The 17,425-nt window shown below is 41.1% G+C and overlaps 2 protein-coding genes and 1 long non-coding RNA gene across 6 annotated transcripts in view; 2 read left to right on the top strand and 1 right to left on the bottom strand.

Annotated features, from left to right (window-relative positions):
* Nucleotides 1–262: 262 nt before the first annotated feature.
* On the top strand, nt 263–12,507 carry zbtb38 (zinc finger and BTB domain containing 38). Of its 3 annotated transcripts, none has more exons than XM_071497081.1 (2): nt 263–402; nt 8,175–12,507. In XM_071497081.1, the coding sequence occupies exon 2, from the start codon at nt 8,175–8,177 to the stop codon at nt 11,829–11,831; it is 3,657 nt and encodes a 1,218-aa protein (XP_071353182.1). In that variant the 5' UTR covers nt 263–402; the 3' UTR covers nt 11,832–12,507. The 3 variants fall into 3 exon arrangements, with proteins under 3 accessions (XP_071353182.1, XP_071353180.1, XP_071353181.1); XM_071497079.1 differs by lacking the exon at nt 263–402 and adding an exon at nt 1,101–1,239; XM_071497080.1 differs by lacking the exon at nt 263–402 and adding an exon at nt 5,176–5,402.
* LOC139632248 (uncharacterized) lies at nt 1,239–15,735 on the bottom strand. 2 transcript variants are annotated; one of them, XR_011693527.1, is made up of 3 exons: nt 15,012–15,735; nt 13,048–13,120; nt 1,239–5,182 (listed from the first exon to the last, which is right to left on the bottom strand). It is a non-coding gene; the product is annotated as an uncharacterized lncRNA (long non-coding RNA). The 2 variants fall into 2 exon arrangements; XR_011693528.1 differs by lacking the exon at nt 15,012–15,735 and adding an exon at nt 14,085–14,212.
* rasa2 (RAS p21 protein activator 2) overlaps nt 14,300–17,425 on the top strand; it is a 29,534-nt gene continuing 26,408 nt past the window's right edge. The window contains exon 1 of the mRNA XM_071497082.1: nt 14,300–14,430. Coding sequence (XP_071353183.1) covers nt 14,373–14,430 — 58 coding nt within the window. The 5' untranslated portion in view covers nt 14,300–14,372. The remainder of the gene's footprint in view (nt 14,431–17,425) is intronic.

The following is a 17,425-nucleotide window of genomic DNA, read 5'->3' as shown; positions in this document are numbered from 1 at the left end:
ATTGGTAAATTTCATCATATACTTCCTGTTTACATTTGCTACAGAACAGTTCTTGCGCCCTCTGCTGACAGCCCTTGACACTCAGTGGTGTCCCTGCATACAAATAACCAGGGTTTGTGTATGTTCTCTATGGTTTGTTAACTTGTGCAGCCAGCAGAGGGAGCAACATGGTAAAGAAAACTAGAGTCAGATGATGGGAGGAGGAGTATCAAGCAAATAAACCCTTGGGTAACGTGTGCAAAACAAGTGCTGTAATTCTGGTTACCACATCCAGGCCTAAAGGCTACAACACACTTATCCTGGACTGAAACCTTGTAAAAATACGTCTGCAAAGGCATCTTCCACACCGCTCCTACCTCACCTGAAACCTGTACAAGCAAGCTACAGTAACGTAAGACAAAGGTATGCACATTTTTTTCTAACAGGTACCTCAGTGGATCAGATACAACATATGGTACAATAAATGCCAACAAAAACAGCCACGCACTAAACCAATGTTATTGTTTCAAAATAGGAACAAAAAACATAAGGTGTTCCATTGGTGTGTGTTAAGGGACAGGGAAAAGAAATGTGTCGTTTTACTGCACATTAAAATGCTGGTCACTTTCCTAAAATGACGAAGCTCCCCTCAACATTAAATATTCTTCTGTCCAGATGATAACTTGGAGTTGGAGCGATCTGACCTGACCGCATACAACCCGGACGGGTAGGTACTATGGCCTATTATTAGCCTCTGAACACTGGATACTGCCTCCTCAGCTGAGTCTGGTCTAGGAGAAAAAATATTCATTACGTAACAATAAAGGATCTGTCTCCCAGACCCACTTCCTGAATACCACAGCAGCAACCAGGCCCCAAACTGAGGCAGAGCGGAAGCTTCATCCATTTGTTTGGTGGAGCAGTGCAGAGCAGTGCCGGTTGTTTTCTGCTTATCCCTTGCCTCCACACATTCACCACGCCACCCCTCCTTCTCAGCTCCTCTTTGTGGGTCAGTGATGCAGCGGGAGTGACGCAGCAGTGGCAGCAGCCTCCAGAAGGCAAATATACACAGCAGGAACAGGGAACCTCTGCTAGAACAGACAACAGTGAAGAAGGAAGATGGGAAAGGCCTGATCTAGGCCGAAGGGAGAACGGGAGCCGGGTAGTCACTCTGCTTTACTCCTCCTAAGGAAACATTGAAGAAACTTCCACAACGGCAGAGACAGGCCCAGCAAGACCTTCTGCACAGAAACATTTTTGGTAGGCAACTCAAAGTATGAGTGCTTGTTATGGCAGCAACATAAGTGCTACCAGAGATGAGTGACTGTATGCTAAAAGTGTGAATGCTTTGAGAATGAGGATGAGGCCTACTCAGCCTTGTACTGCGGTCTGTGCTTCCCTGCTGATCAGCGTCCCTACAGGCCACAGCCGAGCTTACAGAACATCGGAGGCGTAAGACCTATATATTTTGTCCTGGGGTTTTGAACACAACCAAGCTGTGATATCAAGTGTAGATGAAAAAGTGATGCTTAAGAAATACATCAAATGATCCACTACTCGGAGTGATATGGAAGCGCTTTAAGGGCAATTGACCTTTTCCATTTTCAGTTTTGATTTCAGATTTTTAGCTTGAGATCTATTTTGAATGTGAATTTATAGTGATCATACATTTTCCAATTCTTTTTTTAATCATAAATAATGATTCCCAATCCTGTGAACTGCATAGTGAGTTTTGCGTGGTATAGTAAAATATTAAATATGGCCTCTGCAGTTAAAATGGTGCAATGATTAAAGATTGTTCACTCTGGTGCAATGTTCTGTAGTTAAAATGATTAAAAACTGTAACTTTATTGGCTCACCGCAAATATATTTCAGCCTACATGCATTCACAAGGCATACAGTGCATATTGTACATACATATTAGTATTATTACTTTTACATTAAAAGGACAATAAGAAGGCTATGAGATGGACTGGATCACACAAAGAAGCAATTAATTAAAACTGAATAAAACTATTAGTCTGCCCACCAACAAAACCTGCAGTCATTTCAAGTCACTGAAGTAACTAAGAAAGAGCTGAAATGGAGACACAAACTAAAAATACACAAGACAAAAAAATCTATATATTGTCTTTAAATACCAATGATCTTCTTGACCTGGAACTTAGCCTCTGGCTCAGAGAAAAAGCCCAAATATATTCCAGTCAACAAAAGAACCCTTTAATTTCTCTCTTTAAATATAATGTCAACAGATTTTTGTCCATGGGAAGTCATTATTTCATAATTTGACTTCTATGAATGTGTGTCTTAGCTGTGAAGTTGAGAACTAGAATTCTGTTATTTTTGATTGACAGTACTGTCAGCTGTGGTACTTGTTTCATACTCATCCTACTTCAGCTCCAGCTAAACCCCCCCAAGGCCTCAAATTTAGATTTTCTGGCTCCAGTAACAGAAGTGGCAATGAAACCACTTTTTCACGTGACACTATCCCCCTCACCGCCACCGAGTGGCCAACCAAACCAACAGGTGGCTGCTATGAATGGACAGAGCTGTGATACCAGGAAGAAAATAAATATCCTGAAAAGGTAAAGGCCATCAGAATTAGCGATGATACGTATTATGTATTGGGTGCGCAGAGGTTGATGGATGCTGATATGTGGTCAGAAATTGAGGTTGAGGTTTAAGTTGAGATTTCTACAGAATATGTCACTCAACACCTAAAGGCTAGTTGATGTCTTGTTCTGTTTTAAGCAGCATTTATCAGTTTGATCAAAATCACAAGGTCTTCAAAGGATATTCTTGTCATTGAACAGCTTTTTAAAATCTTTACTTCATTAAATTTAATTAACAAAAAAATGAGCTGAGAAAGAACTGCTTTATGTTGTCTCTCTTCTTGTTAGCCTTTGGCAGTCTGAAAACTTATTTCTAAGTTAGTTCTGTTCTGTTCAGAACAATTCTTTACAACTTAACCAGTGTTTTCCTCTATTTTTCTGTATGAAAGCATATTGGCAGATACTGAATAGTGCATGTTTGCCACTCTGGGGGGAGTGACCCTGGTGACATCTGCAGACAGTGGTGTCACATGTATGTCCGCCTCCACTAACAAAGACAGCAGCAACTAATACAAAAATTCAACATATGTATATATTAGAAACATATGTATCACTGATTCCTTGGCAATGATCCTTTAATTGGTCTAATTCCTTACTTTTAAACAATGTGGTTTATGCCCATAGTTGGTATTGCTAATCTCTGAAAACATGTATTTATTTTTTATTCTCAATATGGGACTTTACTGCAAGAAATGCCTTCATGGCATCTATTACTACATTGTTGATGTGACACCACAGTTCCTGCAAAACAAAATTTTTTGTGCCAGACCAATTGTCTGCACATGTTGGATGCTTTTACTGTTTATGAAATGCAATGTTTACATGCGGGTGGAAGTCAAGATTTCTTATTAAATTATTTGTTTCTCAAAAACGACATGCCAAATAGAATCGACTTTCAATAACCCTAGAGCATCTTTTGAAACTTTTTGACTTTTGAACTTTTAAAAGATTTCAGAAACCTTACAAAGATCAGTCAAAACAAACGATTGGGACCTGCAGCCATGCTCAAATTGACTGACAGTTAAGATGATGCTACGCAAAGGGCTCATTTGTGATTTACATGGTGATAAAATTGAGGGGTGGGCCTTTAGAGATGGAAAAGGATCTGTGGAGGATGTTGGAAAATTCAAGAGTGCTGAGTAAAATGTAGTTCACCATACCATCCAAAAACTGTGAAGAAGGTCAGAAACCTTTACCACCTGAATGCCAAACTCATTTCATTGATTTTGGTTCTCACACTGATATGCTCTGGTGAGGCAGACAATAGGAAAGGGTGAAAACTTAATTATCCGAAAGGCTGGTACACTGGCTGCTCCCCAGGCTAATGTAGGTGTCTTAAAGGAAGCAGGTCTTGCTCACCGCGCCAAAAAATAAGATACTGAGTCTGCAGTTAATTGTGTTATCATGAAACTACAACAATATGACAGACAAAACACAAACAGGACAATGCCGCAGCTAAGATCATCAAAACAAAAGCACGAACACTACATGAATAGCACGTTTCTTTTCCTTTAGGGCAATGAGTGCATGCATAATGATATGATACCTGCTACTTTGTCTTTTGAAGTCAACTGTGAAGTGGCTTTGAAACTAGTTTAAAGTGGGTTTCAGCCAGCATGAAGAGAAGCCTTCATAGCCACAGGACTCTAGACTCACTTATGTAAATAAAAGAGCTGCTTCCGTCCTCTGATGCTAGCGAGAGGCTCACAGTGCCATGTCGGGTTCAGCTTCCTCCCCTCCCCCTCGTCTGCAGTGCTGACGCATCTGCTGCTTTTGCATCAATCAGCAGCCTCTATATAGGTATACTCAGAGTCCCCGCTGATAGCAGGACTCTCTTATTCCCCCAGCCTTGCGTTTAGCTTGCACGATCACTGCAACTGTGAGAAAAAGCATCAATGAACATCTGCCTTGTGACTGCTGTGATACACAATAGGACAGTAGCCACTGCCATCTTCTCTCGGGCTCTGCATTACCTAACCACAGTGACTGCGTAAGCACGGACGAAGGGCTTTGGTGTAATATACTGCTGCACAGACAGAGACTGAGTGCACAAGCATGAAACAGATGGTATAGCATTATGCATTCAAGGTGCATGTTGTTTCTATGAAGGCTACGGATGATTTTGTTTCACATTACTTTGTTTTTGTGCAAAAGACATTTTTCCTTTTGGTCATCATCGAGGTGCATCAGGATTTAGCTGGTGCTGTGCAGAGGAGATTTAATACGGCATGTGAGGACCTCTCACTCTATGCTGCTACCAGCAATGCAGCTGAGCATTTTCCCTGACTGTAGCATCGAGTACTGAGCTGATGTGTGATGTAGCACCCAGCATCTCTCCGCTCTCTCACAGCCCTCTGCCATGCTTAATAAAAGTTGCCGTTTCCTGCTCAGTGGGTACAGTGCGAACGCTTCAGTTGAGCAGCTAACACAAAGGCAGACCCATACTCCGGATTAGCTATGCTGTATAAACTGTGAGTTACTCCTATAGCTGATGCAGGACAGAAGAGGGACAGTCAGAGGAGGGCAGGGTAGATCTAGCCCAGGACCTGGGCTGCATGGATAGAGGCGAAGGACGTTGGAGCTGGAGTCATCTGCACACAGAGAGGGAGGGAGAGGAAGAAAGACGTCAGAAAAAGCTCTGCTTCTGACAACACCGCTGTTCAGCGACCATCATAGACAGAAAACTACTTTCGCCTTGCTCTCACGAAACTGTTTTTCATGTATAGTGGTCTATATAGAGGGCTGTTCAAAAGGGATACTGCATGACACTGTTTCCTGTTCACCCTGCATCATTTTCTCTGATTCACTAAGGTATGTTTTGCATGGTTTCCCTCAATTTATAACCTGTTTTTGCGGAAGTATGCTGGGGTGCATGAAACAGCTTTTGCTTTGATATTTCGCTCTTTGTTTGACTGTCTGTATACACTACCGTTATTTGGTTTGTGGTTAGTATGTGGGTTTTTTATTTTACAGGTTGAGATGTAAAAAATAATTTCACATGAGCTTTGAAGAGAAAGTATGGTTGGGTGTGGCAAAATCAGAAGCACTGATGACAAATTCAAAATTTCCGCTCAGCATGTGGTGGCAATGAACCAAAACAGTTGGTACAAATTGTGAAAAATGAAAGTGTTAAAGTAAAATAGCAACCTAGAAGAAAAGATGAAACTGTTTCTGTAAATAGCAGAAACTGAGAAACTAGTATAAAAGCTGTGGCACATCACTTGCTGTTATCACATGAGAAAGTCCTTTGGGTAGCATTTCTGCAGCAGACAAAGACACACAGACCAATACACACACATAAAGTATATTCAAGCAGAGACAAAGGCAAACCTCGATTGCTCTGTAGACTGCTATGTGTTGCAGGTTCTCAGACAGCGCCGAATGCCCGGACAGCTAATACAGTCACTTGCCATCCAGCTGAATCCCAATAAGTGCTGCGCCATAGCATGTTGCCATGACAACGGAGGCCCGTCTGAGAAAGAGGGCGGGAGGCTGGTTGTGTTTTGAGCCGTCTGAGAGGCTTTATAGAATGGCGGCCATATTGTTTTTATTGCACGGACACAAAATTGAAAGCAAATTTAAAATAAATAAAAATCAAATTTAAAAAAAATATATATTCCAAATGGTGCACAATGCCCAAGACAAAAATGAGCAAAACAAAATTAGATATCAGTTTGAATTCAATGTAACTTGAGACTTCACAGTACAATTTGCAGAAACTAAATGTGGATCACAACAAACTAAACTCTACTGCTCTGTTTTCCACTACGGACAGTAAGCATGTAGAGCAAAGAACAAATTTACAACAGAGAGGCACTAAAAATAGTAGCATTGCCTCCTGAGTGGCACTTAGCCAAAACATCTCTGGAGACAGAAAGTCATGGTCTCATGGTAAAATGCACAAACACTGTATGACTTAAGCTTAAGTTGGACGTTTAAACACCACTGATGCAGATGTGATGATTCATCATTTACAAGAGCAGGCTGAGTGTGTTTTAGCAGGTACAGTCAGTATGCTACCAAAGACATGCTAAATGACTCAGTATAGACTCAAACCACACTGACTATGATATGAGTTGGCCACAGATAGAACATCATGCTGGGTGATACATCCTCTTTCAACGTGAGAATGAATGAATTTACCTTCCTCTAAGAGTCGCAGATAGCAGATTATTCTAGTTTACTGTCAAAATCAAACGAATCCACACATACTGATTTGTCAGTATAAAAAAAAACTGCGTCAATCCCTGTCTTTGGCCTGAATAAACAGCATGCAGCATACAGTGCAGCTAGTTTGGCTGTTTATGTTTCTACCTTACAATGGCCCTTCCTGGCTGCCATTTCCATTGTAAGATATTAATTAACTCTTTCCCGTTGTTAGAGTTGACAACAACTGTGTTTGACACAAGTGAAAAGATGCCGCCATTGCCAACTGACAGACAATTGAAGAGGGGAACATATGACTCATCAGAGCATAACTATATGCATTTTCATATTTTGAAGGACTGTCATGACAACTAAACCAGACCTAGTGCAGACCTGTGGTAGCACAGCGATGATTACCAACCAAACTCAATTATCATTCATAATAATGATGACGAGAAATAAAATGAGTGAGTCGCAGCATATTTTACCACGTGCAGACTTTGATTTCCCTTGCATTTAGGGTACTGTTGTCAGAAAGATGAGTTTCATTACTTTGTCTTGAGATTAGTGCTTAATTAACTTCAGTTGTTCATGACATTCAAGTTCCATTTGTGAAAAACAAAGTTTATCCACATAGAAAAAAAATGGAAGACAAATAGGAAATTAGTGGGAAGCAACGTTCAGCATCAGACATTAGGTCGCTGTATCCAAGACTCACATCCTTTGACTAAAAATGCATTATCACGGTCTTTCTAAAAAGCTTAACGATGCTCCCTCATTTAGCCATTTTCTAGAGTTAACTGTAGACCACTAAGCAGCTGAACTTCAGAATTCAATGGCACGCTCAAAGGCCTGTTGACAGCAGTTTAAGGGACACTCTCCCTCCTGCATATTTTCTTACAGCTGGGATCTGAAACACTACCCTCAATATAAAGCTATTCCTCAAAACATCTCATTGAGCTTTTATTTATGGTACACCGAGATTAAGGATCTCTTCTACAAAAGAGAGACAAGAATATGGAAAGGAAAAACAAAAGCACGTAAGAGCCTCATGATAGTGGCACAACACAAATGAACACAATACTGAGTTAGTTCAATAAAAGCATCCACTATACAACATATTATAATTTAATGGCCCCATAGTCAGACTTAAAGATTTAAACTTCATGCAGGGTTTTTGTTAATGAAACAGGATGTCTTCATTACTTGATATCACGGCTTGGGTTACCGCAACCGATGACCAGACTTCCAAGACTAAAGCTCCCCTGCCATATGTCAGGACATTACTGCCATCTAGTGTTCAAACACCGGAAGAGCAAAATTATTTTTCAAATACAAAATGTACACACCAATCTTCTTTATCTTTTTAACAATATCAAAACAGTCAGATCCTTGATTTTGTAATAATCTGGTGTAATTTCTTCTTTTGTTTTTTAGATGACAGTGGTGTCCCCATGTACTCAGAATCTGATGGATAGTGCTCACCCTCACACCGTGCTTAGCAAGCTCAATGAGCAGCGATCACAGGGCCTCTTCTGTGATGTTACCATTGTGGTGGAGGATGTTAAGTTTCAAGCCCACAAGAACATCCTGGCAGCCTGCAGTGGGTACTTCAGGAACGCTCTGACAACTCCTGAGACATGGAGCTCAAGCCAAGTGCTGGAGCTGATGGATCTAAAGTCAGAGGTGTTTGCCAGTGTCCTCAACTTCATCTACTGCTCAAAGGTGACATCGCCTTGTGTAGAGGACACAGGGGGACTAGTGGCAGCTGGAAAAAGACTTGGAATTCCTTTTTTGGAGAAGCTTGCAGAACAAGAGAAACAGGACGAATGTGTTAAATCAGCAGACTCCAGTTCGGCACCAGTGTCTAAAAAAACAAAGAAAGAAGCTCCCAGACCTGAAGAGATAGACAGTGCCAGCGGGCCACGCATCACCAATGCCTTCTCTATCACTGAAGTGTGTCCTGGGAACAATCCTTTCACCCCTCTGCTTCAAACTAGTGGGGAAAGGCAGTCGCCAGATGTGGGACAGCTCCCAGCAAGTTGCCCAACAACATCCTGCCTCAATGGGAATGATGAGACCACCCATGCCCTCTCAGAGCACTCATATGCAGTAAGCAAATCTACTGAAAGCAAAGACAGCAGTCAGTTGGACAAGACGGTCTGTAAGCCAGCAATATCACAGCCAAAGCAGCTCATTTACAAGAACACAGGCCCACTTAAAAAGCGCCACAGGCTGAGAGGCATTGTGGGTAGAACAATATTTCCAGCACCAGCAGAACAACAAACAGACAAACCAAATACAGTAACATCCACATTAGCTGATGGTGTTACTGCTGTAGCAGTCATGACACCACCTCCACTTTTTTCAGGGGTAGAAACACAAAAGAGTGTAGACCTAGGGCTACCAGCAGCCACTGACAATGTTCAAACGGAGTTAGGTCCACCAACCCTTTCCCCTCACACAGAAGACAGCATCTCAATCTATGGATGTGAGCACTGTCCTGAGATATTCACAAATAAAGCTCTTCTCACCGTTCACTCAGAAGTACATAAAAAGCGTTTTGTCAGTCATTTGTTTTGCAAGTTTTGTCACAGAAAGTTCATACACCTCAAGCGACTGCGCAACCACGAGCAGGTCTGTCCTAAGGCTGTAAGAGATCCACCTACACTAGATTCTACTGACATACCAGCCAAAGAGGTGGACCTCCATTCAGATGACACGTCGAATATAGAGAGCATCGTGACACAGCTTCCTTCTGCTGACCACTCCACCCCTTACTCCCCAGAGCCCCTTCATGTGGACCAATCAGAGCCACAGGAGGAGAGGACAGTGAGGCCAGGTGGCAGTCAGAGGAGATACAACTGTAGTGTGTGTAAACGGGTCTATGTTACCCTATCTAGTCTGAAGCGGCATGAGAATGTACATTCCTGGCAGAGGGCCTATCCCTGTCATTATTGCAATAAAGTGTTTGCTTTGGCAGAGTACCGTACAAAGCATGAAATATGGCACACAGGTGAACGTCGCTATCAGTGCATTTTCTGCCTGGAGACATTCATGACATACTATATCTTAAAGAACCATCAGAAGTCTTTTCATGGCATCGATCCCAGTCTAGCTGTAAAGAAAAAATCTGCCAATGGTGGACTGAAAGCCAGTGTTTACCCAATCAAGCTCTACAGGCTACTGCCTATGAAGTTTAGAAAGAGACAATACAAGACGTACAGTCAGACATATTCAGAGAGTGTTGAAAGAGGTGACCAAGCTCCACTAGACAGCAACTCTCTAATCCCTCCATTTGAAGAGAATGGTCTGATCAGCCAGCCTGATACTGTGTCATTCCCTCTGACATTCATGGCAACAACGAAGACGATGGCTCCTGTCATGCCTCGCATTACCTTTGAAAAGCCATGTGACCAAGATATTGATGAAAGTCTGAGCAGTGAATTAGAAATTCAGAGAGGCACAAGAAAAGAGGCTGAGAATAGAGATTCACCTTTCATTAACTACAAAAGTACCTTCTCTTTGCAACCCGATACAGAGGGTTACAAAGATGATACTCCCGTGCTAATGAACTCAGAGTACATCAGTCATAATGTGCCATTCTTAAACTCTTTAAACACTGTTAAAAAGTTAGGTGAACTATCAGCTTCTGCGAAAAGAGTTGAGGATATGACCAAGGAGATACTTCAGTCAAGCACTGAGAATTCAGTGCGTGATAAAATGGTAGGGGCAAAGACAGAAACATATATTGCCAAACCTGCATGCCCAGGTCCATCTGTGGATGGTGATGCCATGCCACTTTGTCAGATAACAGTGAAAATAGGCAATGAAGCCATCATCCGCCGCAGAATCAAAGGGTCCAAGCTTTTCCCCAGAAAGAAAAGGAGAGTCAGAGAACTGAGGGAGGAGGAGAGCCCAAGTCATTGTCCTCCAACAAGGGAAAGCTCAGAGAGCCCCAGGCTCCGCCTCAGACCTGAAGTCACTGCCACCAAAGAGCCAGAGACGTACGATGATCCCAATGACTGTGACACAGCTGATAAGCTTTGGCGTCCCTACTATTCTTACAAAGCTAAAAAGAAAAGGAAGAAGCTGAGATTCAAGCACAGAAAAGCTTTGTTCCACCATTACCCTGGAACACCTGTAGATAAAGACACTGCCACTGAGGCCCACCTTGACAGAAGTAGTTGGCTGGCAGAAGAGAACATCTCAGTTGGTTGTGCAGAGGTGAAACGTAGCCTGACCAGGAACAGCAGCCCGAGGGCCACCTACAACTGTGACATCTGTGACAGCTCTTTCATCACAGAGACCGGTCTGAGAGCTCACGTTATTGGTTCCCACCCATGTTTCTGTCGGACCTGTGGTAAACAAGGTCCCCCTGGTGAAGCACCTGCCGGTGGTGATTACATATGCAACAGCTGTATGGAAAATGGCTCCTGCTTTGACAATACACCTCGGAGCCCCAACCCAGAAAAGAAATATCGCTGCTCCTTCTGTCCCCAGCGTTTCCTCTACCTTGCCACCAAGAGAAGCCATGAGAAGAAACATCAAGAGACAAATGATGAGGAATATAATTTTGACAACGTCACACCATGCTCTAAATACCTAAGTGAAGACAAGAAACAAGACACCATCAAAACAGAAGACAGTGACAATCAAGGGGGCACTGACATAAAAAGTGAAAGGGGAGAGGGAGGACATTTTTCCATAGATAGAATTAAACCTAAAATCGAGGATACAGCTGACTTTATGTCTTTGACTACATACCAGGACATGTCATATTCCAACATTAAAAGCCCATTATCACCCTGCATTGACCCACTGTTTTCCCTGACATCCACAAAGATGAAACATAAAATGGTGAAAAAAAGGATCAATGCACTGCATTCCATGCATCTCATCTCAAAAAAACAAGTGCGAGACAGAGACAGTGATAGCAACAAGGATATTTTGATGGGGCCAAGAACAAACAGTCACAATGATCATGAGACGTCCTGTAAACTGTTTCAGAAAAATGACTCTGAGACTAAAGGTACCCAGATTTCTATACACAAGCCAGAGAAATGGGTCTGCAAAGAGGAACCATTTTTCTAAAGATTGTTGAAGGACAGCAACCAACTGTAGGTAAAAGAGAAAGTGAATGAAATTTAACAAGGGACATAAAAGAGATGTAATATTTGTATTGTTGTATTTGCCACTGAACTCAATAAAATGTTTTGAATAGACATCACCAAACATGAGGATCTGATATCAGTGTGGGCTGTAATTGCTTCCCTCCTAAACTCAACAACTGAGTGATTTTTCACCTTTGTAGAAGATATTTTTTGACTGCACTTTGTCCATTGTCTATGCATATGCAGACTCAGTAACATGAACTGTAACCTCAAGAAAAGAAATGAATGTTGGTGACATTTTTTTCACAGTGTGCAGTTTCAGAACAGGGGTAGAATGTGTTGGACAACTGAAAAACTGCCTAGTGTAGTGACATATTCACTTTTTAAAATATGTCTGGGCAAAACAGTATGAATTTTATGACTGTCACATTTCTGAATCTCCCGTTCAGTTAACTGGGCATGGTGAGTTGCACTTTATAGTCTGACTATGCTAATCTGTTGGTCAAATACTTTGATAATCCCACTTCACTTCTAAACAACATTGATATACTGCTAATTTCTAAGTAACACATTGCACCATTGAGTTACTACTTTTGTGTGTTTAATATGTACAAAACATGTAAATCTATTTAAATAAATGTTATTGATATTCTAAACAGTTACATCCTGTCCTCTTTAAGCCTAGTTAGAGATATGACAAATGCCTGACTATCAATTCACAGGATTCATTGAGAACTGACCAACACGTCATACTGACTGATAAGAGTATGATACTCTCATACTGATGGTAAGGTCATAGTTACAGAAACCCTAAATGTATTTAAGTTATCTGCTCCTCCTGATCATTTGGGGACCTGTGGCCCTTCTGCGAGGTTCATTCCCTTTTTCTTGCTCACAACCTGCATCTGTATTTAGAGTTGGGCCTCAAAACACAATTTCCAGATGTTTCTAAATTCTTTGCTTCTGACTGGCCTTGTGATGTAACAGATGGATTATAACTTTGTGGTATAAGGCACTGCTCAACAACACACACCCTATCCTGATGTAATCTGTCATTTAAGAAAGGGTGATCATTTATCACATATTATCAAAGTAATTAGATAAAACAGTATAAACAGTATTGTGAACTAGTGTGTGCTAAATTAACAGGAGACTAAAATCCTACATAGAAATTGGTGATTGGTTATGATGCATACCTGACCGCCCTCTCAGGCTCCCATCAGTGATGAGGATCAGACCTGTATTTCACCCAACCAAAGGCAATTTCACCTTTAAGAGAGTGAGAGAACACAGTATCTCCGTCATCATTTTTGAAGTAAGATTTTAATACAGATTAAAATGAATGAATAATCTTTCTAAATCTTGTAATGTTATATAGAAAAAGTGTACAAAATGTCTGCAGCTTTGTACCGCTCATGCAAATTAAACTGATAACTGAAAAAAGCATTTACAGTATGGACACAATGATTAGGAAATCCCACATTGACTTTCGTTTTAGTTCATTTCAGTGTTATGGTAAATGCTGTTAAGTCAGATAATACACAACCATTATCATATGTCCTCTGTTTAATGAAAAAATGCCAAAGAGAGCAAAGCATTACAGGATGTTCTTTACACAAATGTGAAGGAACATGTTTCAAATATTTGCTATGGATCCTGATATCTTTTATTAGTAGCATAATACCACAGCTATTCTTACACTGCTGTGTTTTATTTAACTTTTACTCTAGTTTAAGAGCCACTTCAATTTGCAACTCTAGTTGATATCACAATTGGCTATTCATTACATGCTAACTTTTTAGATGTATGCTAGACAAACAATAGGTGTGAATTTGTGTATTTGTGTATTTGCAGACATAATCATGTCATTTTTTTTTAATGATAAATCCTAAGGTTTTCAAGCTTTGAAGATTATTCAAAGTGAAGATATTTTAATTGGAGCAGCAGCAATTAGACCACTCATCAATTCAACAGAAAATCAATCAGCAGTATTTGTGATAATCAAATGATGCTTTTCTTTTTCACACATAATGGTAAATTAAATATCTTTTAGGCTGTCGGTCAGATTAAACAGAACAAATGAGCAGGTCACCCATGACTCTGGTGCATTTTTTTTTTTTTTTTTTACATTTTTCTCTAGCATTTTAGACAAAACGATGAATCGATAAAAAAAAAAAAAACAATGATTAGTTTTAATTAATTCGTCTTTGGCAAATCAAGAAATTTGTCTCACCCAAGTACGTTATATATATCTATATATATCTAAAAAAATAGCTCCACACGTTAAAAGTATATGTCCATAGACACCTCAGATCCCCTGTAATTCTCCTACTGTCTCCAGATTTAATTTCCAGCCGAGGCGAGGCGCTCGACTTTTGAGGCAGCTTGACGTTCAGCGTGTGCGAGACCTGACGTGACGCAGCAGTGGGGCTGTCTCTTCTCCGCTCTGCCTGCATTCATAAACGGATATGATAACCCAGCGCTGAAAGCACCGGAGCCGCGACAACAGTCAGCTCTGACCATGGCGGAAGAGGACGACGCGAGGATTCGGATTTTACAGAGTCTGCGGGGTAAAATATGTAAGTTTGACAGGCGGGGCCGGTGTTTTTGCGCCTCTCACGGCGGACGCGGGCTGGGGGAGAGCTAGGTTGAACCAGCGAGCTGTGAGAGGGGAAGCCGGAGGGGCGCGGCGTGCCATCGGCGGTCGACGGTGTGGAGGCAGAGACAGCCAGTTCATCTGGTCGGTCTGCTGGTTAACGTCAAGTTAGCCTGGCATGCTAGCAGCGGCTAATAGCTTGTTGTGAATGATTTCATTCATCGAGCGGCGCCTCACGACCGTCAGCTGAGATGTTCGACCAAATCGGGTGTTTTTATGAGAATTAGAAATGGTTACGTTTTTAAAACACGGGAGTTTTTTTTGTTTTTTTTGTTGTAGACTTGGTCTTCCCGGTAAGCTAAGTTAACGTTGGTGGCAAAGCAGGCTAGCTACTACCAAGCACTTGAGTCCATCGTCGCTAACCTATTCAGTTAGTCACTGCGGGCACCTGGCGGTCAGGTAACTCACCTAAAGTTAGATAATAACATACATTTCAGCGACAACACAAAGGTTTAACGCATATCAAATAACATCTCATGGTCACTAGCTACTGAAGACACCTACCGTCAAACACCAACGATAACCCGGTGACATTAACTATAACTTATTAACTCAGTAGTGCCAATCGAGTGATATGCTGACTGATGAGTGACGATTTGAGTTCAGCTCCTGTCAAAACACACACAGTCTCAATCGACATGTCTCTGAATCTGACCTGCATGTGGAGGTAGTGATGAAGAAACATCTGAACTACCATGTGTCATCATTTGCCGCTACATTAACTATTAAACCACCTATGTGAGTGGGTTAGTTGTCTTGCATGCAGCGCCAAACAATCGCTTTCTCAGGCTACTAGTTCTTATAAGATAGTCATGCATCTAATAACAGTCTAGCTCGGGAAACAGTGGCTTCAGAGTCAAATGCCTCACAAGCCAGTTTCCTCATCCTCATTCACAGGCTGGGCTGGTCCAGTGAAGTACCTGCCAAGAGTCTGTTCGCCTGTTTGAATGTGTAATTGTGGTTTTTTTTGTCAAATTACTCAAGTCCAAGATGTGTATCTCAGGTTTTCAGCCATTGGTTAGATTTAGAGATTTAAATTACACAAGCTGTACTGATTCCCACAAAACACGTTTACTTGTAAAGAGCAGGGTGTTACATATGATGGAACAAATTTGATTACTCTCACTTTCAACACACACCCATTAGTTTACATCCACTGCTGTACCACCCTCTCTGTGTTGGTTTTTGAGTTGATTGATCATGGTTAGGATTTAATTTGCCACTATGGCATTGCTTCATTTTAATGGGGAAAAGTGAAATACATTGCAATCTATCTTCAGAAGAATTTAGGTTACAATAGACAGGCAATATTATTTTTTATAATGATAGTAATATTGTTTTTCCTTTTGTGTTGTGTGTTTGACAAAATGTTGTTTTTAGTTTGCGCTTCGGAAACATTTTATGTTTCTAAAGTAGGAGTACACCATGTCATAACTAGCTATAGATGTGACTTAACTGTATCTATTTACTGTAAGGTGAAAATAGGTTAACTAGTATGTAGGGCTTGTGCATAGGCACACAATAGGAAGACAAATGTCAGTTTCACTACTATGAATTAATGAGAAAACGGTTAGCAGAACAAAATAGAGGAACTATCATGGCATGTAACTCACTTTGAGTCTTACGAAACTCCATTCTTCCTCGTTCACACTTTGTCCTTTTTCCTTTAACCTACATTAATGGAGGTGGCATTCTGTGAAGATGTATTCTCATAGGAGTATTTAGATGGCCAGTGCAGTTGTTTGCTTCATTGTCAGAATAAAATCTGGGAAAGATCGGTTGTTAAAATGTTGAGGCAGTCTTCAGCTGAGACAGGTATTATTTAGGCATACTCTCTGACCTTTAGGTCATGGTTTTCACAGAGTGCCGCGCTTCTGTTTTAGTGGAAATGTTATTGAAGAGGGATGGCAGTGGGGCTGCTTGGTCAAAATAAATCATATGTGTTTGTGTCTGCGTGCTTGTGTGCTCTGCTCCCACCCGGTCGTCTTGGGTCAAGCTTAGTGACAACTTAGCTGTTTTTACTGGCCATTCCTAAGATTAGCCATACACCTGTATTAATAGCCTGTTTAAAAAGCTGATCTCACTGGTGGCTTTTCTTAATTGGGTCGCCACCTGGGCTTAGGACACCTATCCAGAGCCAGAAGATCAATTTAGACTCCTGTCGTTGCCCCTCTAATCCACCAGTCTAAATCTGACTCATTGAGAAGTTATTGACAGTGCTCTGTTTGAGTGAGTGCTGTTTAGCTGTTCTGACAATTCAGGTTCAACTTGTGTTGCTCTGATTTGGTGCATTTTTTTCTGCATGCGTTGCACAAAACCTCATGGCATGTAATCTGCATCTGCCTGCAATGTAATGCAAGTGTGTGCAAGTGGTGTGTGTTACAAAGGTGTTTGTCATTTGTGAATCAGCGCTGTACTGTCACCATTGGTTATGCTGAGGAAGTCAATGTTTCATGTTTTTAACCACATATGAGCCTCAAGTCTACTTCAGCTACATCCGCTCTGCAGCTTACCCTGGCAACTGGCAAGAGCCAGAGCCTCCATGTGAACATGAGGATGTTGAATATAAAAGCATAGTTTAAAAGTGTACTCTATATGCAAGTGTGTGAGTGTAATCACACGTGCTTATATTGATTAAGATTAGGTTGTACTGAGGCAGCTTCAGGGAAGTTCAGCATAACTTTTATTTAAGGACAGTTTTTTAAAATCAAAATTAAAAGTAGGAATTTAAGTTTCCATACACAGTTTGTTGTTTTGTAGTTTAGGACTACCACTTGTGTAGTGCACTAAATTGGCAAAGTAAAGCTTTTTTCAAGATCTGAAACTTAAATGAATATGTTCTCAAAACCTCTTGAGGGTATATTGTATATCTGCTAAAATGTCATTTAGTTCATTTCTCTGTTGAGCATACCTTTTTT

This window comes from Trachinotus anak, unplaced genomic scaffold, assembly GCF_046630095.1.
Source record: "Trachinotus anak isolate AG129_WGS33_773 ecotype Australia unplaced genomic scaffold, CSIRO_AGI_Tana_v1 ptg000014l, whole genome shotgun sequence".
Classification (NCBI taxonomy): Eukaryota; Metazoa; Chordata; class Actinopteri; order Carangiformes; family Carangidae; genus Trachinotus; species Trachinotus anak.
The sequence above is the reverse complement of the archived record's forward strand: the minus strand, read 5'-3'. Positions and strand labels throughout refer to the sequence as shown.